The sequence below is a fragment of the Oncorhynchus kisutch genome, linkage group LG22, assembly GCF_002021735.2.
Source record: "Oncorhynchus kisutch isolate 150728-3 linkage group LG22, Okis_V2, whole genome shotgun sequence".
NCBI lineage: Eukaryota > Metazoa > Chordata > Actinopteri > Salmoniformes > Salmonidae > Oncorhynchus > Oncorhynchus kisutch.
In genome coordinates, this window is record NC_034195.2 from 39,327,477 (window position 1) to 39,354,651 (window position 27,175).

A 27,175-nucleotide genomic window follows, 5' to 3' on the forward strand; every position below is an offset into this window, starting at 1 on the left:
TCTATTTCTGTCTTTCTCTCTTTCCGTGTCTCTATTTCTGTCTCTCTCTCTGTCCGTCTCGCTCGCTCTCTCTTTCTCTCTCTCGCTTCATGCTATACAAAATTGTTAAAGCACATAGTGCAAACGTAGTGATTTGCTGATGCGGAATATTCAATATGCTTTTAACTGATGTTTGAGATAGCTGCTCCAAGGGATTGGAGGTGTTTGAAATTCCAACTCGTCTCATTTTCAAGTTGATATAAAAAGTTTTGCATTCAGTTCTGTCAACCTACTCGTGCGTTATCTTTTCAAACTTTGCTACTTAAATAACACTTGAGATAAAACTCTTAAGTTAACAGTTCTCCGGGAACAACATGAGTCTAGACAAACAAGAGTATTCTTTGTATTAAAAAATTCAATAAATAAAATAAATAATTATTTTTACCAATACAATGAATGTCTAATCTACATAACTCAAGCATGTGACAGCATGTGACAAAGGGCCTCACACTGACAATTCTTTCAATCAGGCTGTGACCATGGCCATGGAGGAATGGGAGACTCCCGCAGTGCCTGGCACTCGGGTCTAATTTTATCTGTGAGCCCCCAAGGTTTTTACTGAGGATTCATCCCCCGTTGAGCTCGTTAGCCTGACTGCTCTACTGAAGGCTGGTGTGTGTGTGTTTGTGTGTGTGTGTGTGTGGGACTGGGGTAGAGAGAGAAATAGATAGAGGTAGAGAAGAAAGACAGAAAGACAGAGTTGTAATATATGTGCAAGTGTGTTTGTATGTCTGCGTGCGTGGGCAGGCCAGTTCTTAACTCACACTCAGAAGCAGGCACTTGTTCTCCTTGATGGCTCCCAGGCAGCCCAGGAAGCCGGTCACCATGACGATGGCGCCGATCGCGATGACCAGGTTGGCAGCGGAGAGCGACGGGAAGGAGGGTGAGAAGGTGGCAAAGCTGCCCTGGGACACAGACAGCCAGATGCCAACGCCCAGCAGCCCACAGCCACACAACTGCAAAGCAAGAGATACCAGGTAAGAGAGGTTTAAAATAGAATCATCACAAAGACATGTCTGTTCTGAATTAATTGGAGTTGGCAGAAAACAAGAGGCTTATAGTTTCTTTGCAGTACTGAAATGAGCATGCATATTCACTAGGGATGCAATGGTACACAGTATGTTGTCGAACCGTTCGGTACGCCCTCTACAGTTCAATACGCACACGTGAACCGTGGAATTATGATATGCCTGTAATTTTCCTATAATTTCCAAAACTTGCTTATTGTGCTGCACACAGAACCAAATGCTCAGCTTGTGAACAGTCAAGGCATGGAACTGCTTGGGGCCCCAGGCCATTAGGGGACTGCTGAGGGCTGACAAACTTTACTCCACAGCAATGTCTCAAAATGTAGCAACTGCAGTGACCACAATCCCCTCCCCTTAAACAACCTATGGACGATTTGCAATGACTTCTCAGTAGGAAATCCCCCTAAAAGGGCCCCATGAAGAAAGGAAAACTAAAAACAAATATTCTCTCAGCTCCAACCTGACAATGGCGAGCGATAGCGAGACAGAGTGAAGCAAATTTGAAGAGGCACCGCCGTCTTTCAAATCTGCTGTGTGGGAACATTTTGGATTCAACGGTCAATACGATGACGAGGGTAAGAAGACCATAAACAAACAAAGTACAGTCTGCAAGCATTGCTTTGTCACCATCAGCTACTCAAGTGGAAACAATTCTTACATGATGTGTCAATTATGTGGCCATCACCTGGCCGTATCCCTTGCAGCTGGAGCAAGGAGAGTCCACTCGTTAGCCAAAACACAACAATCTCTCGCCGTTGCCTTCCAACAACAATTTGCTACAAATTCAGAAAAACAAAGAAATAATGAAAACAGTGGGAGTATTCATAGCCAAAGATTTGCAGCCCCATTCGGTGGTTACTGACTCAGGATTTCGTCACCTGATGAAAACAATGTAACCGTGTTACAATGTCCCCTCCCGCGCACATTTCAGCAGAAAAGTAATTCCCAAACTCTATGAAACATCATGGAGAAAAATTTAAAACATATTGACACAGACACAATATCTAGCTCTCTCCACTGATACTTGGACATCCAGAGCAACTCAAACGGGGTGGCTGGTAGCCTAGTGGTTAGAGCATTGGGCCAGTAACCGAAAGGTTGCTAGATTGCTTCCCCGAGCTGACAAGGTAAAAACCTGTCGTTCTGCCCCTGAACAAGGCAGTTAGGCAGCTAGGCTGTCTTTGTAAATAAGAATTTGTTCTTAAAACTGACTTGCTTGGCTAAAAAACCTACCTCACTGTGATGGTTCACTATGTACTGGAAGCTACCTCACTGTGATGGTTCACTATGTACTGGAAGCTACCTCACTGTGATGGTTCACTATGTACTGGAAGCTACCTCACTGTGACGTTTCACTATGTACTGGAAGCTACCTCACTGTGACGGTTCACTATGTACTGGAAGCTACCTCACTGTGACGGTTCACTATGTACTGGAAGCTACCTCACTGTGATGGTTCACTATGTACTGGAAGCTACCGCACTGTGACGGTTCACTATGTACTGGAAGCTACCGCACTGTAACGTTCACTATGTACTGGAAGCTACCTCACTGATGGTTCACTATGTACTGGAAGCTACCACACTGTGATGGTTCACTATGTACTGGAAGCTACCTCACTGTGATGGTTCACTATGTACTGGAAGCTACCTCACTGTGACGGTTCACTATGTACTGGAAGCTACCTCACTGTGATGGTTCACTATGTACTGGAAGCTACCTCACTGTGACGGTTCACTATGTACTGGAAGCTACCTCACTGTGATGGTTCACTATGTACTGGAAGCTACCTCACTGTGATGGTTCACTATGTACTGGGAGATGAAGAGCTACGTGTTGCAAACTCGTCCCCTGTATGAGAGTCATACAAGTGCCGTTACCGTACGGTACCGTTACGGTACAGTTACCGTGGCCCACAAACCGTGATACATACTGAACCGTGGGCCCACTGTACCGTTGCATCCCTAATATTCACAAATAATGAAAAAACATATATTCATTATGTATTTTCATAGTCTTCACAAAGTATAAATCCAAGGTAAGTGAGCATATAGATATCCCCAGAAAGGCTGTAGCAGTAGGCTGACTACCCTCTACGCACCAGGGGAGGAGAGAACAACTAATCAAGAGCATTTACACCCATTACAGCATATTAACTGATTCTGTTAAGACAATAAGAGCTCTACCAATGATTAGGAGCAGAAATGCGTTCCGCCAGTCTGAGCAGCTTACTGGCATAGAACAAACACAGAATAACACACCGGCACCCATATGACACCAACCTGCCCCCCTCTACCCACCCACATGACACCAACCTGCCCCCCTCTACCCACCCACATGACACCAACCCGACCCCTCTACCCACCAGCACTCACACGACTCCAACCCACCCCCCACCACAAACACACACACACACACAATGCAGTCTAGGTTCATAACAATGTAGGACAGGGGTATTCAACTCTTACCCTACGAGGTCCGGAGACTGCTGGTTCTCTGTTCTACCTGATAATGAATGATAATGGTGTCCCAGGTCTAAATTTGAGTTTGAGTTCCTCCTCAAGACACTGCCCCTCTGCCCCTACAGAGACTGACTGGAACTTGACTGGACACCAAGGAACTTGAAGCTCTCAACCTGCTCCACTACAGCGATGAGAATGGGGGTGTGCTCGGTCCTCCTTTTCCTGTAGTCCACAATCATCTCCTTAGTATTGGTCATGTTGAGGGATAGGTTGTTATTCTGGCACCACCCGGCCAGGTCTCTGACCTCCTCCCAATAGGCTGTCTCGTCATTGTCGGTGATCAGGCCTACCACTGTTGTGTCGTCTGCAAACTTAATGATGGTGTTGGAGTCGTGCCTGGCCATGCAGTCGTGGGTGAACAAGGAGTACAGGAGGGGACTGAGCATGCAACCCTGGGGGTCTCCAGTGGTGAGGATCAGCGTGGCAGATGTGTTGCTACCTACCCTCACCACCTGGGGGCGGCCCGTCAGGAAGTCCAGGATCCAGTTGCAGAGGGAGGTGTTTAGTCCCCGGATCTTTAGCTTAGTGATGAGCTTTGAGGGTACTATGGTGTTGAACGCTGAGCTGTAGTCAATGAAAAGCATTCTCACATAAGTGTTCCTTTTGTACAGGATGGAAAGGGCAGTGTGGAGTGCAATAGAGATTGCATCATCTGTGGATCTGTTATAGTGGTATGCAAATTGGAGTTGGTCTAGGGTTTCTGGGATAATGGTGTTGATGTGAGCCATTACTAGCCTTTCAAAGGACTTCATGGCTACTGACGTGAGGGCTATGGGTCTGTAGTCATTTAGGCAGGTTGCCTTTGAGTTCTTGGGCACAGGGACTATGGTGGTCTGCTTGAAACATGTTGGTATTCCAGATTCAATCAGGGACATGTTGAAAATGTCAGTGAAGACACCTGCCAATAAGGTCAGCACATGCCCGGAGCACACGTCCTGGTAATCCGCCTGGCCCTGCAGCCTTGTGTATGTTGACCTGTTTAAAAGGTCTTACTCACATCGGAGAGCGTGATCACACAGTCGTCTAGAACAACCGATGCTCTCATGCATGCCTCAGTGCTGCCTGCCTCGAAGCGAGCATAGAAGTGATTTAGCTCGTCTGGTAGGCTTGTGTCACTGGGCAGCTCGCGGCTGTGCTTCCCTTTGTAGTCTGTAATAGTTTGCAAGCCCTGCCACATAAGACGAGCGTCAGAGCCGGTGTTGTATGATTCAATCTTAGCCCTATATTGATGCTTTGCCTGTTTGATGGTTCATCGCAGGGCATAGTGGGATTTCTTGTAAGCTTCCGGAATAGAGTCCCACACTTTGAAAGTGGCAGCTCTACCCTTTAGCTCAGTGCGAATGTTGCCTGTAGTCCATGGCTTCTGGTTGGGGTATGTACGTACAGTTACTGTGGGGACGACGTCCTCAATGCACTTATTGATAAAGCCAGTGAATGATGTGTTGTACTCCTCGGTGCCATCGGAAAAATCACAGAACATGTTCCAGTCTGTGCCAGCAAAACAGTTCTGTAGTTTAGCATCTGCTTCATCTGACCACTTTTTTCTAGACCGAGTCACTGGTGCTTCCTGCTTTAATTTTTTATTGTAAGCAGGAATCAGGAGGATAGAGTTGTGGTTGGATTTACCAAATGGAGTGCGAGGGAGAGCTTTGCACGCGTCTCTGTGTGTGGAGTACAGGTGATCTAGAAATCTTTTCCCTCTGGTTGCACATTTAACATGTTGAAAGAAATTTGGTAGAACTGATTTAAGTTTCCCTGCATTAAAGTTGCCTTGGCTCTAGTGATAAACGCAGACCGGACAGATGCTGGGATGCATCGCAAATGTTTTATTTTATTTATCCATTACTTTACCAGGTAAGTTGACTGAGAACACATTCTCATTTGCAGCAACAACCTGGTGAATAGTTACAGGGGAGAGGAGGGGGATGAATGAGCCAATTGTAAACTGGGGATTATTAGGTGACCGTGATGAGACACAGCCTGATACTGTGATGTTAGCAAACAGTGATGCGCTGCAGCCCGCCATGCCGGCCCCAGTGAAATATAAGCGGAGTGGTAAGTAGTGACATCTTCCCTCTGCCTAATGGAATGAAATATCCCATGCAATCATGTCGTGAATAAGAAATCACAACAAGTTGAAATATGGTTAGACACCGTGGTAAATCATAGCACCGCCACTCCTCCCTCCATCCTTTCCCTCAAATCAAATCAGTCACATGCAGATGTTAATGCGAGTGTAGCGAAATTCTACACAGTGCAGTAATATCTAACAAGTAATCTAACAATTTCCCAACAACAATAGATGGTATAAAATACAGTATATACATATGATATGAGTAATGTAAGATATGTAAACATTATTAAAGTGGCATTATTTAAAGTGGCTAGTGATCCATTTATTAAAGTGGCCAGTGATTGGGTCTCAATGTAGGCAGCAGCCTCTCTGAGTTAGTGATGGCTGTTTAGCAGTCTGATGGCCTTGAGATAGAAGCTGTTTTTCAGTCTCTCGGTTCCAGGTTTGATGCACCTGTATTGACCTCGCCTTCTGGATGGTAGCGGTGTGAACAGGCAATGGCTGTTGTGGTTGTTGTCCTCGATGATATTTTTGGACTTGACATCGGGTGCTTTAGGTCTCATGGAGGGTAGGTAGTTTGCCCCCGGCGATGCATTGTGCAGACCGCACCACCCTCTGGAGAGCCTTATGGTTGAGGGCGGTGCAGTTGCCTTACCAGGTAAAAGTTTGTCAGGATTTTGGGTGAAAAGCCAAATGCCTCCTGTTGCGCCTTCTTCACCACACTGACTGTGTGAGTGGACCATTTCAGTTTGTCTGTGATGTGTACGCCGAGGAACTTAAAACTTTCCACCTTCTCCACTGCTGTCCTTTCGATGTGGATAGGAAGGGGGGCTCCCTCTGCTGTTTCCTGAAGTCCACGATCATCTCCTTTGTTTTGTTAATGTTGAGTGCAAGGTTGTTTTCCTGACACCATACTCCGAGTAAGCTCACTTCCTCCCTGTAGGCTGTCTCGTCGTTGTTGGTAATCAAGCTCACTACTGTTGTGTTGTCTGAAAACTTCCTTGTTTGCAGAGGACACTCCCTCCTTCCTTGTGATCACACCAGTGCTTTCCAACACATTAACGCCTGTCAGCAATATATGGAGCTGTGTACTGTACACTAACCAACCTGGAAACCTGCAACCCACCACAGGAACGCAGGCAAACCTGGACACAATAAATAATTAATCACACGTACCCACAAGCTAAATGAGTTGGTTAATTGGACTGACAAATAGCGCCTTTAATACCTCTAAGCACTGAGCACTTAAAGCCGGCTTACATCCAGAGATGACTAATGGCTCTGTCAGCCTCTCTCAACATCATCGACACCCTCATCTAAGAGCCCCACGAAAGTGTGACTTTACTTTACAGTAAGAAAGAAACAAGTGTCTGAGTTAAAGTAAGCGTCTTCCACACTGCTGGTGTATATGAGTGGGAGTGGGGTCTGGGAGGGCTGTGTGATGGTTATGTGAGGGCTGTGCCAAGAGGGGCCGGCCAGAGGGGTAAACTTCTGTCTGCTACTGATGGTGGTGTCAAGAGACGTCTCAATCCTAATGATTCCTACGGGGTCTGGAACCATGGATATACCCAGCGGCCTTCTGTTGCGTGGAGGATCACTCAAATTAACCCTTGACATCTCCATTGTGAGGGCTGTGTGGCCTGTGTTTGTGTAGGCTAGAGTCGACGGGAGATGATATCGCTTCATATATACATGGGGGCTACAGGGGGTCTGCATAACCTTTTAAGACCTGAAATGGATGGAAAACACTCCTGTAATAAGTACCTCAGTCCCTTGGCAACAAAAGGTTGCCGAGTTGTAAGTACTGAGATTCTACCACAGAGAATGTGTTGCCAGGGGCCCGATCCCGACTGCCTGACTAAAATTAGACCCTCTATAACAAACAAAAAGGAGAGCCCCTGTGAAGGTTAGAGGATGGAGCAAGAGATGAGTCCATGAAGCCTCAGCGAAGTACAGTGTTCGATCCCTCCGGAGTGGAAGATATGATTGGCCACCCGATGGGCATCCTATTCAAAGGGACACAGGGAGCATTTGCTCCTTCTCTCAGAAAAACAGCAGTAAAACAAACAACTAACTGCTGTGCGGCTAACAAAGAGAGAGACCGACCCAGGAGTTGTTTGTTTGAATGGCATTAGATCAAGGGAGCATCAGCTCAGTACGGGGCCTCAAGAATGCTACAGTATAATTGTCACTCTGGATAATAGCATCTGCTAAATGACTACAATGTAAATGTAAATCATCTTAATAATACATAACCAACCACTCACTGGGAGGAGTGAACCAGGAGTCCCCGATTAAACATAGAAAATGAAAATGTCAACTGGAAATGCTGTGAAAGGTCACGTATGTCTTTATGCTGAGAGAATATGAAGATAGATTTCCTAGCTCATGAGGCCACTGCCATAGAAATAGAATAACTAAAACTTTCCCTTTCAAGGCTTTCCCTTTCATGTCAATGGGTCTGTGATGGTTGGAGAGGCGGCCATATTGAGTGTACCTATAGGAGTAAAGCATGCTTTTTTCCATTCTAATCATTCTCTCTCTATGGCCACAGTTGCTGTTGAGTGAGAGGGTTCATTGCAAGGACATGTAGTGGCGGTACTAGGTACATTATGAGGGCAGACAGGCTGTATTTACGAGGAGGGAGCGCAGAGACGTTAGCCAGTCCAGGTGGAGGTAGGATCCTGTGCCTAGTTGATTGTGAGTAATGCCCGAACGCGTCCAAGTGTGTCTGCTGTAAGTGACTGTGAAGCCATCCAGCCCCCACCCAATCTGTCTGATCTCTGTCTGTGTAATCTCTGTCTCACAATACCCCTACTACCAGCCCTAATGTCAAACGTGAACAGATGTTATGTAGGGAAGCCCAGAGTAGAGAGCGATTGGTCGTTTGACCTTTGATGGTCGCGACTGACCTCAAGCCTGCCTACTGAGATATGCTTTTTTTCACATCCCATCTGTGTGGATCAAATCAAATTTTATTTGACACATGCGCCGAATACAAGAGGTGTAGTAGACCTTACCATGAAATGCTTACTTACGAGCCCTTAACCAAATAGGAGTGTGCTCGGCCCGCTTTTACCTGAAGCACACAATCAGCTCCTTTGTCTTGCTCACGTTGAGTTGTTGTCCTGGCACCACACTGCCAGGTCTCTGACCTCCTCCCTACAGGTTGTCTCATTGTCGTCTGTGATCAGGCCTACCACCGTCATGTCGTCTGCAAACTTAATGATGGTTTTGGAGTTGTGCCTGGCCACGCAGTCATGGGTGAACAGGGAGTACAGGAGGGGACTAAGCACGCACCCCTGATGGGCCCCCGTGTTGAGTGTCAGCATGGCCAGCAGTGTGTTGTTGCCTATCCTCACCACCTAAGGGTGGCACGTCAGGAAGTTCAGGATCCAGTTGTAGAGGAATGTGTTTAGTCTCAGGGTCCTTAGCTTAGTGATGAGCTTGGAGGGAACTATGGTGTTAAACACTGAGCTGCAGTCAATGAGCAGCATTCTCATGTAGGTGTTCCATTTGTTCAGGTGGGAAAGGGCAGTGTGGAGTGCAATAGAGATTGCATCATCTGTGAATCTGTTGGGGCAGTATGCAAATTGGAGTGGGTTCAGGGTTTCTGGGATAATGGTGTTGATGTGAGCCATGACCAGCCTTTAAAAGTATTCCATGGCTACGGGGCGGTAGTCATTTAGGAAGGGTACCTTGGCATTATTGGGTACAGGGACTATGGTGGTCTGCTTGAAATATGTAGGTATTACAGACTAGGTCAGGGAGAGGTTGAAAATGTCAGTGAAGACACAGCTGGTCAGCGCATGCTCGGAGTACGTGTCCTGGTAATCCGTCTGGCCCTGCGGCCTTGTGAATGTTAATCTGTTTAAAGGTCTTACTCACACTGGATATGGAGAGCGTGATCACACCGTTGTCCGGAACAGCTGGTTCTCTCATGCAGGCTTGTGTTACTGGGCAGCTTGTGGCTGGGTTTATCTTTGTAATCGATGATAGTTTGCAAGCCCTGCCACATTCGACGAGCGTCAGAGCCGGTGTATTAGGATTTGATCTTAGTCCTGTATTGACACTTTGCCTGCTGATGGTTGTCGGAGGGCGTAGAGGGATTTCTTATAAGCGTTCGGATTAGTGTTCCACTTCTTGAAAGCAAGAGCTCTAGCCTTTAGCTCAGGGCGGACGTAGCTCAGTGCCTGTAATCCATGGTTTCTGGTTGGGATATGTTCGTACGGTTACTGTGGGTACGACGTCGTCAATGCACTTATTAATGAAGCCAGTGACTGATGTTGTATACTCCCCAATGCCATCGGATGAATCTCGGAACATATTCCAGTCTGTGCTAGTGAAACAGTCCTGTAATTTAGAATTCGCTTCATCGGACCACTTCCGTATTGAGCGTACTGGTACTTCTAGAATTTTAGCTTGTAAGCAGGAATCAGGAGCATAGAGTTATGGTCAGATTTGCCAAATGGAGGACGAGGGAGACCTTTGTATGTGTCTCCGTGCCAGTGGAGGCTGTTGAGGGGAGAACGGCTCATAATAACGTCTGGAACGGATCAAATGAAATGGCATCAAACACCTGGAAACTAGATGTTTGATGTATTTGATACCATTCCACCGATTCCACTCTAGTCATTACCACGAGCCCGTTCCGCCCAATTAAGGTGCAACCACCTCCTGTGCTGTGAGTGGAGTAAAGGTGATCAAGAGGTTTTTTTCTCTAGCTGCACGTGACATTCTGGTAGAAATTTCAGTCTTCCTGCATTAAAGTTCCTGGCCATTAGGAGCCTCTGGATGAGCATTTTCTTGTTTGCTTATGGCCTTATACAGCTCGTTGAGTGTGGTCTTAGTGCAAGGATCGGTTTGTGCTGGCAAATTGACAGCTACGAAGAATATAGATAAAAACTATTTTGGAAAATAGTGTGGTCTACAGCTTTTTAAAAATCTTTATTTAACGAGACAAGTCAGTTAAAAACAAATTCTTATTTTCAATGAGAGCCTAGGAACAGTCAGGTTTTTACAGAACGACAGATTTTTCAGCTCAGAGATTTGATCTTGCAACCTTTCAGTTACTAGTCCAACACTCTAACCACTAGGCTACCTGCCGCCCCATCATGAGGGTCTCCAGCTTAGGCAACCAAAACCTTGAGACTTCCACTAGCTGTTGTTGAGAAAAGAGACACACACCACCCCCCGATCTAACCGGAGGCTGCTGTTCTGTCTTGCCGCTGCATGGAAAAATCCAGCTAACTGTATATTATCCATGTCCTTGTTCAGCCACAATATTACAGTTTTTATTGTCCCGTCAGTAGGATAGTCTCGAACGGAGCGCATACAGTTTATTCTTCCGTGATTCCACGTTCACCAGTAGAAAAAGGGTAAAGGCAGATTATCCACTTGCTGATGCAGTCTCGTCAGGCATCCAGCTCGTCAACCTCTGATGTCCAGAAGCTCTTTTCGGCCATGGGAAACGATGGTGTAAACATTATGTCCCCAAAACATTTAAACAGCTCAAAACAGCACACAAAATAGAACAATTATTGGTCACGCCACATAGAATGGCAGCCATCCCCATTCTTTAACCAATGGATCTCTTATTATATTACTGTAGGATCTCAAGATACTGAATAACTCAGAGCGGTCATAAAACAGACATAATGCACACCAGTGTACAGTAGTTAAAAGCCACATGAAAATGATGGACCAAATGTCCTTCCACATGTGAAATAGTTAGATCTTCATCCCACATGGTTCCACATTCCCTGAAGTTATGTGCTAGTAGTCCTGCATTACCATACTTCCAAGTCTTGTTTATCATTAAGCTGGTGGGAGAGGGAAAAGCCTGGAGTCGAGGCTAACTATGTGGGAATAGGGAGCCGTATAAGACAAAAGCATAGTTTAATGTTGAGATGAAAGTAATGTGTGAGTTGGGTATTTTGGTTCTGGCTGCCTCCCTTTGCCGCATGGCAAATCCTGCAGTAATTAACTTTGCATCGAACGGGGCGGAGAGAGAGAGGGGCGCGTTGGGCTCTGACATTCTGTCTTAGCTCCCACAATCCCCTGGCTCCCCGTGCGCGCCCTTGCAGCGACACAGTCTCTCCCATTAAGCCAATGCTGGGAGTGTGTGGGGGCGGTACGCTGCTTTCTACGACTTCTCAGCCAGCGTTGACTAGCTTTTACTGGCTGATGGGGATGTGTTTTTAGTGCATCATAACATTCAAATATGTATAGCATTGGCATACTGTACATACAGTGAGCTCCAAAAGTATTGGGACAGTAACAAATTGTGAGTAAGTTACATACATCATACACAACCCAAAAATGTCTTGAGGGTATGATATTTGTGCATCTGTAACGTTATCACTATCATTATTCACAATTTATTCAGGACTACCCGTAATCATGGTAGCATCCACATTTATCTCTTCATTCAAAGACTCAATCATGGACACTTACTAACAGTTGTGGCTGCATTGCATGATGTATTGTTGTCTCTACCTTCTTGCCCTTTGTGCTGTTGTCTATGCCCAATAATGTTTGTACCATTTTTTTGTGCTGCTACCATGTTGTGTTGCTACCATGTTCTTGTAATGGTGTGTTGCTGCCATGCTATGTTGTTGTCTTAGGTCTCTCTTTATGTAGTGTTATGTTGTCTCTCCCATCCCCACCCCGCAGGAGGCCTTTTTGCCTTTTGGTAGGCCGTCATTGTAAATAAGAATTTGTTCTTAATTAACTGACTTGCCTAGTTAAATAAAATAATAGAAAATAATAATGTAGAAGTGTTAAGAAACATATTCTATTATTATTTACAATAAAAGTGATTCCAAAATGACACAATATAATATTTACCATTAATTTATTTTGGGCACAAAATAATCTGAAACACAACCAAAACAAACAGCAAATGCATCCAACAAATGTCACAAATGTCCAACGAGTCACAAGCTTGATGTAATCATTACGTGCTATGAATGTGGGACCAAATACTAATCTTTTGACCAGTTGAATACACATACATACATTGCATTCTGAAAATATTCAGACCCCTTGACTTTTCCACAAAACTGAGCAATCGGGGGAGAAAGGCCTTGGTCAGGGAGGTGACCAAGAACCTGATGGTGACTCTGACAGAGCTCCAGAGATTCTCTGCAACACTCCATCAATCAGGCCTTTATTGTAGAGTGGCCAGACAGAAGTCACTCCTCAGTAAAAGGCATATGACACCCCGCTTGGAGTTTGCCAAAAGGCACCTGAAGGATTCTCAGACCATGAGAAACAAGATTCTCTGGTCTGATGAAACCAAGGTTGAACTTGGTGAAGCATGGTGGTGGCAGCATCATGCTGTGGGGAAGTTTTCAGTGGCAGGCACTCGGAGGCTAGTCAGGATCGAGGGAAAGATCTGCTCCAGAGCGTTCAGGTCCTCAGACTGGGGATAATGACCCTAAGCACACAGCCAAGAAAACGCAGGAGTGGCTTTGGGACAAGTCTCTGAATGTTCTTGAGTGGCCGAGCCAGGGCCCGGGCTTTAACCCGATCGAACATAAAGGTGTGCCAAGCTTGTAGCATTATACCCCAAAACACTCTAGGCTGCAATCACTGACAAAGATGCATCAACAAAGTACTCTGTGAAGGGTCTGAATAGTTATGTAAATGTAAAAAAAAAAATTATACACTACCGTTCAAAAGTTTGGGGTCACTGGCAGCTTCATTAAATAGTACCCTCAAAACACTCGTCTCAACGTCAACAATGAAGAGGCGACTCCGAGATGCTGCCCTTCTAGGCAGAGTTGCAAAGAAAAAGCCAAATCTCAGACTGGCCAATAAAAAGAAAAGTTTACGATGGGCAAAAGAACAGAAACTGGACAGAGGAACTCTGCCTAGAAGGCCAGCATCCCAGAGTCGCCTCTTCACTGTAGACGTTGAGACGGGTGTTTGCTGGTACTATTTAATGAAGCTGCCAGTTGAGGACTTGTGAGGCGTCTGTTTCTCAAACTAGACACTGTCTTCTTATCGAAGTCGCAATCATTGGTGGAACTGGATCCATACTCAAAAAACCTGACCTGTTTTAGTTTCTTTGTCCAGTGTCTGTTCTTTTTCCCATCTTAATCATTTTTTTATATCGGCCAGACGGAGATATGGCTTTTCTTTGCAACTGTGTCTAGAAGGCCATCATGCCGGGGTCGACTCTTCACTGTTGAAGTTGAGACTGGTGTTTTGCGGGTACTATTTAATGAAGCTGCCAGTTGAGGACTTGTGAGGCGTCTGTTTCTCAAACTAGACACTCTACTGTACTTGTCCTCTTGCTCAGTTGTGCACCGGGGCCTCACACTCATCTTTCTATTCTGGTTAGGGCCAGTTTGCGCTGATCTGTGAAGGGAGTAGTACACAGCGTTGTACGAGATCTTCAGTTTCTTGGCAATTTCTCGCATGGAATAGCCTTCATTTCTCAGAACAGGAATAGACTGAAGAGTTTCAGAAGAAAGGTCTTTGTTTCTGGCCATTTTGTGCCTGTAATCGAACCCACAAATTCTGATGATTCAGATACTCAACTAGTCTAAAGAAGGCCAGGTTTATTGCTTCTTTCAATCAGGACAACAGTTTTCAGCTGTGCTAACATAATTTCAAAATGGTTTTATAATGATCAATTAGCCTTTTAAAATGATAAACTTGGATTAGCTAACACAACGTGCCATTGCAACACAGGAGTGATGGTTGCTGATAATGGGCCTCTGTACGCCTATGTAGATATTCCATTAAAAATCTGCCATTTCCAGCTACAATAGTAATTTACTACATTAACAATGTCTACACTGTATTTCAGATCAATTTGATGTTATTTAATGGACAAAATAATTGCTTTTCTTTCAAAAACAAGGACATTTCCAAGTGACCCCAAACTTTTGAACGGTAGTGTATATTTGCAAAAAAAAATGTTTTTGCTTTGTCCTTATGGGGTATTGTGTGTAGATTGATGACAAAGCATGTAAATGTAATCCATTGTAGAATAACAATAACAACATGTGGAAAAAGTCAAGGTGTCTGAACACTTTCCGAATGCCCTGTATAAGTGAATTTGTCCCAATGCTTTTGGTCCCCTAAAATGGGTGGACTGTAATTTAAGTGCTGTAATTTCTAATTGGTTCACCCGATAAGGATGAAAATACCCTCAAATGAAAGCTGACAGTCTGCACTTTACCCTCATAGTCATTGTATTATTTCAAATCCAAAGTGCTGGAATACAGAGCTAAAACAACAAAAAATGTGTCACTGTCACTGCACCGATCTGGTGTATGTTACAATAAAACATATTTCTCGAGATACCTTTAAGTTACTCTACATGACGTTGCTGCCTGAGGTGGAAGAGTGTAGGGGTAGGGAGAGATGCAGTTTATCGAACCGTAGAAGTGAAGGACCTCCAGATTTCAGAATGGCTAGGAACATTCTATTTTTTGGTTAAAGGGCTGTAGTACACAATCCCTGGAATACATCAAAAGAAAAGATCCAAGTCAATACAAGTCTACAGTTCTTAACATCGAATATACAGTAACTTAGAAATTTGGGGAGATGATAGAAAGAGGACATTGAGTTTCAAGGTTCAGCTGGATGAAAAGGGTCCTACGAGGGTACCAAGGAGATAAAGGCTGAATAAAGACCAGGCTTGTTTTACATTTGTGACTAGACTACTGTACCTATTCCTTTAGCCCTTTATGACTAGATTGAGTTATTCCCAAGTCAAAAGTCCAAATGGCATTGGTTACTAGCTGGCTGTCAGTGTTGTGGCTTTTGTGAGAGAGGAGCGAAGCAGTAACCTTATTAGCTTTTGGGAAAAGACTGGACATGATAGAGAGCTCTATTTGACTGGAGGACATGAGAGAGGGCGCTATATGACTGGAGGAAATGAGAGAGAGCTCTATTTGACTGGAGGACATGAGAGAGGGCACTATATGACTGGAGGACATGAGAGAGAGCTCTATTTGACTGGAGGACATGAGAGAGAGCTCTATTTGACTGGAGGACATGAGAGAAGGCGCTATATGACTGGAGGACATGATAGATAGCTCTATTTGACTGGAGGACATGAGAGAGGGCTCTATATAACTGGAGGACATGAGAGAGAGAGCTCTATTTGACTGGAGGACATGAAAGAGGGCTCTATTTGACTGGAGGACATGATAGAGAGCTCTATTTGACTGGAGGACATGAGAGAGGGCAATATATGACTGGAGGAAATGAGAGAGAGCTCTATTTGACTGGAGGACATGAGAGAGGGCGCTATATGACTGGAGGACATGAGAGAGAGCTCTATTTGACTGGAGGACATGAGAGAGGGCGCTATATGACTGGAGGACATGAGAGAAGGCGCTATATGACTGGAGGACATGATAGAGAGCTCTATTTGACTGGAGGACATGAGAGAGGGCTCTATATAACTGGAGGACATGAGAGAGAGAGCTCTATTTGACTGGAGGACATGAAAGAGGGCTCTATTTGACTGGAGGACATGAAAGAGGGCTCTATTTTACTGGAGGACATGAAAGAGGGCTCAATTTGACTGGAGGACATGAAAGATGGCTCTATTTGACTGGAGGACATGAAAGAGGGCTCAATTTGACTGGAGGACATGAAAGAGGGCTCTATTTGACTGGAGGACATGAGAGAGGGCTCTATTTGACTGGAGGACATGAAAGAGGGCTCTATTTGACTGGAGGACATGAAAGAGGGCTCTATTTAACTGGAGGACATGAGAGAGGGCTCTATTTGACTGGAGGACATGAGAGAGGGCACTATATGACTGGAGGACATGATAGAGAGCTCTATTTGACTGGAGAACATGAGAGAGGGCTCTATTTGACTGGAAGACATGAGATAGGGCTCTATTTGACTGCAGGACATGATAGAGAGCTCAATTTGACTGGAGGACATGAAAGAGGGCTCTATTTGACTGGAGGACATGAGAGAGGGCTCTATATAACTGAAGGACATGAGAGAGAGAGCTCTATTTGACTGGAGGACATGAGAGAGGGCTCTATATGACTGGAGGACATGAGAGAGAGAGCTCTATTTGACTGGAGGACATGAGAGAGGGCTCTATATAACTGGAGGACATTAGAGAGAGAGAGCTCTATTTGACTGGAGGACATGAGAGAGGGCACTATATGACTGGAGGACATGATAGAGAGCTCTATTTGACTGGAGGACATGAAAGAGGGCTCTATTTGACTGGAGGACATGAGAGAGGGCTCTATATAACTGGAGGACATGAGAGAGAGAGCTCTATTTGACTGGAGGACATGAGAGAGGGCTCTATATGACTGGAGGACATGAGAGAGAGAGCTCTATTTGACTGGAGGACATGAGAGAGGGCTCTATATAACTGGAGGACATGAGAGAGAGAGCTCTATTTGACTGGAGGACATGAGAGAGGGCACTATATGACTTGAGGACATGATAGAGAGCTCTATTTGACTGGAGGACATGAGAGAGGGCTCTATTTGACTGGAAGACATGAGAGAGGGCTCCATTTGACTGGAGGACATGAGAGAGGGCTCTATATGACTGGAGGACATGAGAGAGGACTCTATTTGACTGGATAAATGGGAGCCCTGTTGTGTGGGTCCTTCTCAATGCTCAAGGTCAGGGTAAGTTAAACTGTAGAGACAAATTCACCAGTAGAGAGAAGAGAAAGAGAGGATGGAGAGAGGGTGGAGAGAGAGGGAGAGAGAGAGGGGGAGAGAGCGAGGAGTAGAAGAGCAAAAATAAGAAGAGAGGAAGCGAGAGCAGCACTTCTCATGACACTGTCTGGGTGTTTTATCAGCAACCTGCTCAGTGACATGGAGAGTCACGCTACGCAGGACGCCACTTCAATCTTCCCCCTCAGTGGTGTAAGCAAGCCAAGCAGGAGGGACGTGACTTGGAGAGGGCCTGAGACTGGCTGAGTGTGGGCGGGAGGAGTTGAACTTTTCACACTCTCTCTCTCAGAGGTCACAGGGAACACAGCCGCAAATAACCCGGAATGATGGCTTTGATGGCTTTTGTTAAATAAAACTGCTTCAGCTCTTTTTTTGGGCTCTTGGTATTACAATGGAGGTTGATCAGGGGTTGATTTCTGAAGGGATTTGGTGTTTGTGTGGGTTGGTTCTTCTATCCTTGTGGGGACCTAAAATCCCCAAAAGTCCTAGTTAAACAAGAAAAATTCTCCCTAGTGGGTACATTTCCCACATCCACATGAGGACAAAGGCTATTTTAAAGGGATTATATGGGATTTTGGCAATGGCGCCCTTGATCTACTTCCCCAGAGTCAGATGAACTTGTGGCTACCATTTGTATGTCTCTGCGTGCAGTTTGAAGGATTTTGCGAACTAACACGAGCACAATTGCTAACTAGCGTTAGCACAATGACAAAGTCTATGGGTATCTTCTAGCATGCTAGTAAAAACCCCTAGACTTCGAGTCATTGTGCTAACACTAGCTAGCATTGACGCATGAAACTACCTCTAACTTCCTTCATACTGGACAAAGAAATATAACAATGGCCCAAATCCCGAAGTATCTCTTTAAGCTTGAGTTAGATTTAGAGTTTTGTTTACAATTAGGTTAGGGTAAGGGGTTAGTGCTTAGGTTTAGCATTAGGGTTACGGGTTAGGGTAACGGCTAGGGAAAATAGGATTTTGAAAGGAAATCAATTTTAGGTTCCCATGAGGATAGAAGAACAAAACATGTGTGTGTGTGTGTGAGTGTGTGTGAAACTGACCCTCCAAACTACTCGCTCACCTCAACCTGTTTATTGGCTTAACACCATCATTTTGCAACACAGAGGCTGAAACTGAAGTCAGAAGTCATCCATTCTGGACACAAAACTCTTCAGGAGTGTAATGGTTCAGTGAAAGTGTGTTTTGTTAAAGTATACCTCTAACATTACAGACTGGTGACAAAGCCCCCTGACTGTTCTGGTTCTGAGAATTAGTGCTCCATTGTCCCTTTATCATTCCCAGCCACTCTATTCTTCACTTTATTGGAAAAAACATTTTAGCAGCAAACATGATTGCCAACCTTTAAAATGGCAGTTAGCTCTCATTGATTTTACAATGAAATAACCCTGGATACTGTAATGAAGACAGACAATGTCTAACACCTTAGATAAAACGGGGGTGGGGCGACATAATTATAATTTGTACACTCCAAATTCACCACAACTAGCCCAAAAAAAGATTGTATTTGAAAATAATAATTTCATACCTTGATTACATTGAAACACGATCACTTGTCTCTTCTTTTATTTGTGGGAATATTTGGGAACAGATTTCCTAAACTAAACGATTTGTTTGCTGAATTCCTGGTTAAAGAAAATCACTCTTAGGACGCTTTTTAGAGCTGGCAGCCTGTTGCCGACCCATGATACAGGCCTACAATGCTGCTTGGAGATTGTGGCATATGGCCATACTATAGGCACATGGACAAAGTTCAGGAAATGTACTTTTGACATAGGAAAATATCTGAAATGACTGAACAAATTACACAAGAAATTCTATAATTTCCATTCCATACTGAATCATGACTCTAAATAACGTTAGTCTAAAATAAATGGGAAAATGTATTTCTCATGAAACTCCATCGTAAATCAAAAGGATCATATATACTAGTCATCTTTCCAGAACCTTTTCAGCCTGGATGTCAAGTTAACTGTGCACAAGTCTAGTCTTGACTCATACAGCTTGGCAAAAGCTGACATCTTTTTAGATTAAAAGTTATGAATAAATATAGGGAAATGTAGTTTCTATGATGAACACAATCTTTTGGGGGACTTAAGCAAAACAGAGTGATGAGAATAGCAGTGGCGCAGCATTCTAAGGCACTTCATCTCAGTGCAAGCGACGTCACTGCAGTCCCTGGTTTGAATCCAGGCTGCATCAGATCCGGCTGTGATTGGGAGTCCCATAGGCCGTCACACAATTGGCCCAGTGTTGTCTGGGCCTAGCTGGAGTAGGCCCTCATTGTAAATAAGAATTTGTTCTTAACTGACTTGCCTGGTTAAATACATTTAATTTAAAAATAACATCCCTTATGCTTAAAAATGTATTCCTGTTGCTTGGCTCTCATCAAATACTAATGAAATCACAGTCGTCATTATACAGAACGTCTTCCTTGATTATGTGTTGAATTGGAACGATCGGGGAGAGGGGCAGTATGCTCTCTTGTTGCCCTCATTACCCAGCAGAAACCAACAGACAGATGAGTCTATGTTTGACGTTTTTATAGTTTTGGCTGTTCAACATAACATTGGTTATGATCATACGCCTACATCCTTTACAAACCCAAGTGCTGGGCTTATAATAATGTGTACACTTCTGTGTGATCCGATGAAGATCCTGTTCGGATCGGAACGTTGCCATTAAAGCTAGAATAATAAGCATACGGAGTGTGGGCCTTTCTGTTCTTTTCATGTACAACATAACAGCTTGAGTATTGTCAGTGGATTCTTGTACGGTTTTCTCATACCGGGGCGTAGTCTGTGAGTGTGAGCCATACAATATCCCAGGTAGATGTCTCGAACAGGAGCCCCACTGGGCAAGTACTGGTTGAATCAACGTTGTTTCCACATAATTTCAACCAAAGAAATCAATGTAATGGCGTTAAATCAATGTGGTAAACTGATTGGATTTGCAAAGGTAATCAACATAAGGGCATTTCATATTTTGTTTGACTAAACTTTTAACCTAAATCTAATGACATGGTGACATTTTGAATGATTTCACGTTGAATACACGTGAACTAAACATTGAACTGATGTCTGTGCCCAGTGGGTAGAAACTATTTTATCACTCAAGTGCAAGTGAAGTACAGAGTGAATATAATGACCCACAGCTTCTCACAGCGCTGTCTGGTTCAAAGTCCACACACACATATATATATATATATATATATATATATAGAGAGAGAGAGAGAGAGAGTGTTATGTTCAGAAAACTCTGTTCTGACGCTGAACTCTTCAATACAGAAGAATCTCTTCTGCAGCTCAGATGAAATTGGAGGGCACCATCATACTGTGTGTGTGCGCGTGTGCGCTCAATATTGATTGGACTCGAGTCTGTCTAAACTATACTTTGGCACAAACAAATATACAGCATTTATAGCCCCGTCTCGATCTACATGACTATTGTTTTGCAACACCCAGCAGGCACTACAAACAAACACAACCAATGACTGCTGCCTGCTGGTCCTTATTTACATTCAGGAAGCCCTTCTCTCTGCTCTACAGTAAAACACATCCTATGTACTGTACACTATCTCCTTGGTGTGTTCATGGGTTGCTACTCTGCTCCACCGTCCTAGGTTGAGTATGGTACAGTAAACTTCCCACTAAATAATTCAGTAGGGCAATTTCGAGAACAGCACAGTGCTCTCGGGGATGAGAATAAACATGAAAAATACTTAAAAAGTGAGACAGATGCAGAGTATGAGATTAAAAAGGAGTAGCACCTGCTTAAAGTTTAATTCGGGGCACCAGAGAGTCTTTGGGAATTAAATTTTACATAAAAAAAAACAGTTGAAGGCAAAGCTGTGTAACAAAGTACTGTGTAAATGGAACTATCGCCAGTGGCTTTGAAATGATGCCTCTGTTGGAATGTTAATGTAAATGCCTCAATACAGTCCTGCTTCATTAATGCCCCATCCAGGCTTGCTTCTCCATCAGAGTCTTAATCAAGCGTTCCGATTCAGAGCGAATTCTGCTGACTGCGGCAGTTGTGCCCTATACACTGTCCTGCTAGCGGCTTGGTTGAGTTCTCTGAACCCAGTATGTGTAAGATTGGCTAGTTTAAGGGCATTTAGTAAAGGGCCTTTTGACTCTGGAGAGAGTGAGAGAGAGATAGAGAGAGAGAGACAGACAGACACACTGAGACTGATACATAGGCATAGAGAAAAAGAGCAAGAGAGAGATACAGAGAGGAAGAGGGAGAGAGATACAGAGAGGAAGAGGGAGAGAGAGATACAGAGAGGAATAGAGGGAGAGAGATACAGAGAGAAAGAGGGAGAGAGAGATACAGAGAGCAAGAGGGAGAGAGAGATACAGATAGGAAGAGGGAGAGAGATACAGAGAGGAAGAGGGAGAGAGAGATACAGAGAGCAAGAGGGAGAGAGATATACAGAGAGGAAGAGAGGGATACAGAGAGGAAGAGAAGGAGAGAGAGATACAGAGAGGAAGAGGGAGAGAGAGATACAGAGAGGAAGAAAGGGAGAGAGATACAGAGAGGAAGAAAGGGAGAGAGAGATACAGAGAGGAAGAGGGAGAGAGAGATACAGCGAGGAAGAGGGAGAGAGAGATACAGAGAGGAAGAGAGGGAGAGAGATAGAGAGGAAGAGAGGGAGAGAGAGATACAGAGAGGAAGAGGGAGAGAGAGATACAGAGAGGGAGAGGGAGAGAGAGATACAGAGAGGAAGAGGGAGAGAGAGATACAGAGAGGAAGAGGGAGAGAGATACAGAGAGGAAGAGGGAGAGAGAGATACAGATAGGAAGAGGGAGAGAGAGATACAGAGAGGAATAGGGAGAGAGAGATACAGATAGGAAGAGGGCAAGAGAGATACAGAGAGGAAGAGGGAGAGAGATACAGAGAGGAAGAGAGAGATACAGAGAGGAAGAGAGGGAGAGAGAGATACAGAGAGGAAGAGAGGGAGAGAGAGATACAGAAAGGAAGAGGGAGAGAGATACAGAGAGGAAAAGGGAGAGAGATACAGAGAGGAAGAGGGCGAGAGATACAAAGAGAAAGAGAGGGAGAGAGAGATACAGAGAGGAAGAGGGAGAGAGATACAGAGAGGAAGAGAGTGAGATAGATACAGAGAGGAAGAGGGAGAGAGATACAGAGAGAAAGAGAGGGAGAGGGAGATACAGAGAGGAAGAGAGAGATACAGAGAGGGAGAGATAGATACAGAGAGGAAGAGGGAGAGAGAGATAGATACAGAGAGGAAGAGGGAGAGAGATAGAGAGATACAGAGAGGAAGAGGGAGAGAGATACAGAGAGAAAGAGAGGGAGAGAGATACAGAGAGGAAGTGGGAGAGAGATACAGAGAGAAAGAGAGGGAGAGAGAGATACAGAGAGGAAGAGGGAGAGAGAGATACAGAGAGCAAGAGGGAGAGAGATGCAGAGAGGAAGAGGGAGAGAGAGATACAGAGAGGAAGAGAGGGAGAGAGAGATACAGAGAGGAAGAGAGGGAGAGAGAGATACAGAGAGAAAGAGAGGGAGGGAGATACAGAAAGGAATAGGGAGAGAGATACAGAGAGGAAAAGGGAGAGAGATACAGAGAGGAAGAGGGCGAGAGATACAGAGGGAGAGAGAGATACAGAGAGGAATAGGGAGAGAGATACAGAGAGGAAGAGGGAGAGAGATAGAGAGAGGAAGAGGGAGAGAGATACAGAGAGAAAGAGAGGGAGAGAGATACAGAGAGGAAGAGGGAGAGAGATACAGAGAGAAAGAGAGGGAGAGAGAGATACAGAGAGGAAGAGAGGGAGGGATACAGAGAGGAAGAGGGAGAGAGATACAGAGAGGAAGAGGGAGAGAGATACAGAGAGGGAGAGAGATACAGAGAGGAAGAGGGAGAGAGATACAGAGAGGAAGAGGGAGAGAGATACAGAGAGGAAGAGGGAGAGAGATACAGAGAGAAAGAGAGGGAGAGAGATACAGAGAGGAAGAGGGAGAGAGATACAGAGAGAAAGAGAGGGAGAGAGAGATACAGAGAGGAAGAGAGGGAGAGAGATACAGAGAGGAAGAGGGAGAGAGAGATACAGAGATAGAGTGAGGGAGAGAGATAGAAAGAGAGAGAAAGATATCCATTTGTCTGCCTCCTGAGCAGCACTGACGAGAGGGAGAGTGACTCGAAATCAATCAGGTCGGGTCAGGAGAGGAGTACTAAAGGACAGGGCTCTATCTCAGCCTGTCCCACGCAATCCCACTCTTGGCTCTGACGCTCCTCCTAACAACTATCTCCAAAGTTAGGAGAGAGGAAAGAGAGAGAAAAGAGGAAAGAGAGAGAAAAGAGAGAGGAAAGAGAGAGGAAGGAGAAAGGAAAGAGAGAGGAAAGAGCGAGGAAGGAGAAAGGAAAGAGAGAGGAAAGAGAGAGGACGGAGAAAGGAAAGAGAGAGGAAAGAGAGAGGAAGGAGAAAGGAAAGAGAGAAGAGAGAGAGGAAGGAGAGGGGAAAGAGTGGGGAAAGAGAGAGGAAAGAGGGAGGAAAGAGAGGAAGGAGAGAGGAAAGAGAGAGGAAGGAGGACAGAACAAGAAAAGCACTGTAGATCTACAGGCAGGCAGCCCAACAGGATTCTTCAATCAGCCGGGGCAGTCACCTGCACTTCAATTATGTATTGAAACAAGGACAGACAGAGAGACAGAGAGAGAGACAGAGGGAGAATGAGAGAGTGAAATAAAGAAAGAAAGAAAGACAGAGAAAGAGATGGTGCTACTACAGTGATTGGAGCTCTAGAACAGCCCATGCTACAAAGCAATAGAACAGCCCATTCTGCAAAGCAATAGAACAGCCCATTCTGCAAAGCAATAGAACAGCCCATTCTGCAAAGCAATAGAACAGCCCATTCTGCAAAGCAATAGAACAGCCCATTCTGCAAAGCAATAGAACAGCCCATTCTGCAAAGCAATAGAACAGCCCATTCTGCAAAGCAATAGAACAGCCCATGCTGCAAAGCAATAGAACAGCCCATTCTGCAAAGCAATAGAACAGCCCATTCTGCAAAGCAAAGCTCCACCCTTTACTTCTCTGCTCTGTGAGTAGACTAAAGCAGCCATCAGAGGCAGCTGTCTCCTTTCCTCAGCGGAGCCACAAAGCACCCAAACAGTTTTAGAATCGCAGATATGAAGGATCAGAAACACAAACCATCCTTGATGTTCTAATGAGGACAAAACAATACAAAACATAAACAGAGTTGATAAAGAAAGACTCAACACTACAAGAGCAACTGATTAAAAGAGCCAACTGCCGCTTGCTGTTGACATCAAACAGTGGGGTTATATTAACAGAACAAGTCATGGAGGTCCCATAAAACTGGAAGTGCTGTAAGAAATAGAAATATCTGTTAATGTGGCACTGGGTATACAAGTGCAACTTCCCCTCCACTAAACTTCTCATCTATCGAGGCACACAAACACACACATAGAACAATCTGGCTCTGTGACTTGCCAGTGCATTTATCCCTTTCATCCAATGGTGCAGAGATTTAGACTGACGCTTGGCCTCCCTCCAGCCCTGTTTCTATCTAGAGAGATGCTTAATGAGGGGCTGTGCTGGCTCATCAGAGTAGGTGTGGTACAGGTTCAGAGGCAGCTCTAGCCTAGATAGTACAGCTACTTGGCCCGGGACAAAGGTCCACAGGGCTGCAGGTGATGAAAGGGCCCTTCGGGCATGGCCTCATGGTGAGATCTAAGATTTTTACTGTAGTACAGTAGACTGGGCTATTAAAGACCGGGACCGTGAGAGATACAGCTCACCAAGCACACTGAGCAATTATTACCAGGTCTGCTGATCTGTAGGGACGTACAGGCTCAGAGTGGACTATAGTGCAGATGATATACACACACAGTAAAGGGGGCGGTAAGCGGAGTTATATCCTCTGGGCTACTATGCACCGGCTGCATACACTAATATGTCCACTGATGTAGCTGTCCAAATGCTGCATATCTAAAAGCAAAACTCTCTCCCTACAGTAAACACAACAACAGTGTTGCTGGGCTTTCCAGGCATGCAGTGGGACTGTCAGAGCTGAGCTGTCATGACTTTGGAGTCAGAGAGGCCTAAGTAGAGCCAGAGGCACTGAAACGCCAGTACAAGTATATTCAAAGTGTCTGAGAATAGTCCTATAGTTAGTCTGAAGTGGGCTGGTCTGAAGTTGCCTCTCTGGCCTGGCCTGGGAACAAGTAAGGGGCTTGGGTGACTTGGGTATCAGGGTGATGGTATCCGAAAGGTCAGCCATTTTGACCTACTGCATAGAGAGAAAAGCCACTGGGGCTTCTGGGTCTATTGTGAGCCTCCCGAAGGGGTTTATTAGCTCATGTCTAATTCAAGGGCATTGACCGCTGTGGCCTCACTGCTGCCTTGCTGCCTGGCCAGGGATGCCTTGCCTGCCTGTGCTATTGGGTCTGACAGGTGACTGAAAGTGGGCTCTGGTTACCACATAACCACCTCTCATCTTCAGCCATGGTCCCCAACATACATCAGACCCAGTGGCACACAAATGACTGATAGCATTTCAACACAACGTGATGGGAGGTTGGGTTACCATCGCTATCAGAAATTAGATAGACTTTCACTTAGACTGGAGGGCTGCACGAAACTGCACATTACTTGAGCGACTGTACGCGTAACAAGACATCAAGAGATGTTTACTAGGTATTGTGGTTCAGTTTGTGTGCCACTGCTACCTGTACCTGTTTCGATGATATGCGGAGTACCTGTCGTTTCACAAATGCATGGTTCATTTGGGAACATTGAACATGCTTATTCCAGAAGCAATCTGACGGTGTGCTGGAAACACACTTGTGTTATGCAATGTGCATAACATTACGCATCCCCTGGGAGGGAAGGAATACTCCAAATATGCACATCCACTTAAGTACAAACAATACGAGCATCATCAGGTATCTCCCCCATAGTAAGAAAGACAAAGTTCACCATAGTGGGCGTCTAATCAATAGCCACTTTACATCCACGCCACTGGCTAAAGGTCTATTTTCCTTCCATTTGAGGCTCTTCTTCATAACCCACCTTCTCTTCGTGTTGTAAACAACCACACTCTTAAGGCAGAGACAGAGAGAAGGAGAGGAAGAGAGAGAACGAAAGAGGTTACTGCTAAAGTTAGTACTCTCCCCTGCTGAGGGGAGAGAAGAGGATAGTCAACTCTGCTGTGTAGAGATACAGTGGCCTGGAACTACGCTATACAGTGGCAACAAAAAGTATGTGAACCCTTTGGAAATACCTGGATTTCTGCATAAATTGGTCATATAATGTGATCTGATCTTCATCTAGGTCATAACAATAGACAAACACAGTCTGCTTAAACTAATAACACACCATTATACATTTTCATGTCTTTATTGAACACACCGTGTAAATATTCACAGTGCAGGGTGGGAAAAGTATGTGAACCCTTGGATTTAATAACTGGTTGACCCTCCTTTGGCAGCAATAACCTCAACAAACTGTTTTACGTTTGTTACGGATCAGACCTGCACAACGGTCAGGAGGAATTTTGAACCATTCCTCTTTACAAAACTGTTTCAGTTCAGCAATATTCTTGGGATATCTGGTGTGAACTGCTGTCTTGAGGTCATGCCACAGCATCTCATTCGGGTTGAGTTCAGGACTCAACTGGACTCAACTGGGCCACTCCAGAAGGCGTATTTTCTTCTGTTGAAGCCATTCTGTTGTTGATTTACTTCTGTGTTTTGGGTCGTTGTTCTGTTGCATCACCCAACTTCTGTTGAGCTTCAATTGGTGGACAGATAGCCTAACATTC

The 27,175-nt window shown here is 44.9% G+C and overlaps 1 protein-coding gene across 3 annotated transcripts in view; it reads right to left on the reverse strand.

Annotated features, from left to right (window-relative positions):
• LOC109867608 (tetraspanin-9) overlaps positions 1-27,175 on the reverse strand; it is a 290,148-nt gene that overhangs the window by 35,251 nt on the left and 227,722 nt on the right. For all 3 annotated transcript variants that reach the window (XM_031801318.1, XM_031801319.1, XM_020456855.2), the window contains one exon: positions 804-995. In XM_031801318.1, coding sequence (XP_031657178.1) covers positions 804-995 — 192 coding nt within the window. The remainder of the gene's footprint in view (positions 1-803; positions 996-27,175) is intronic.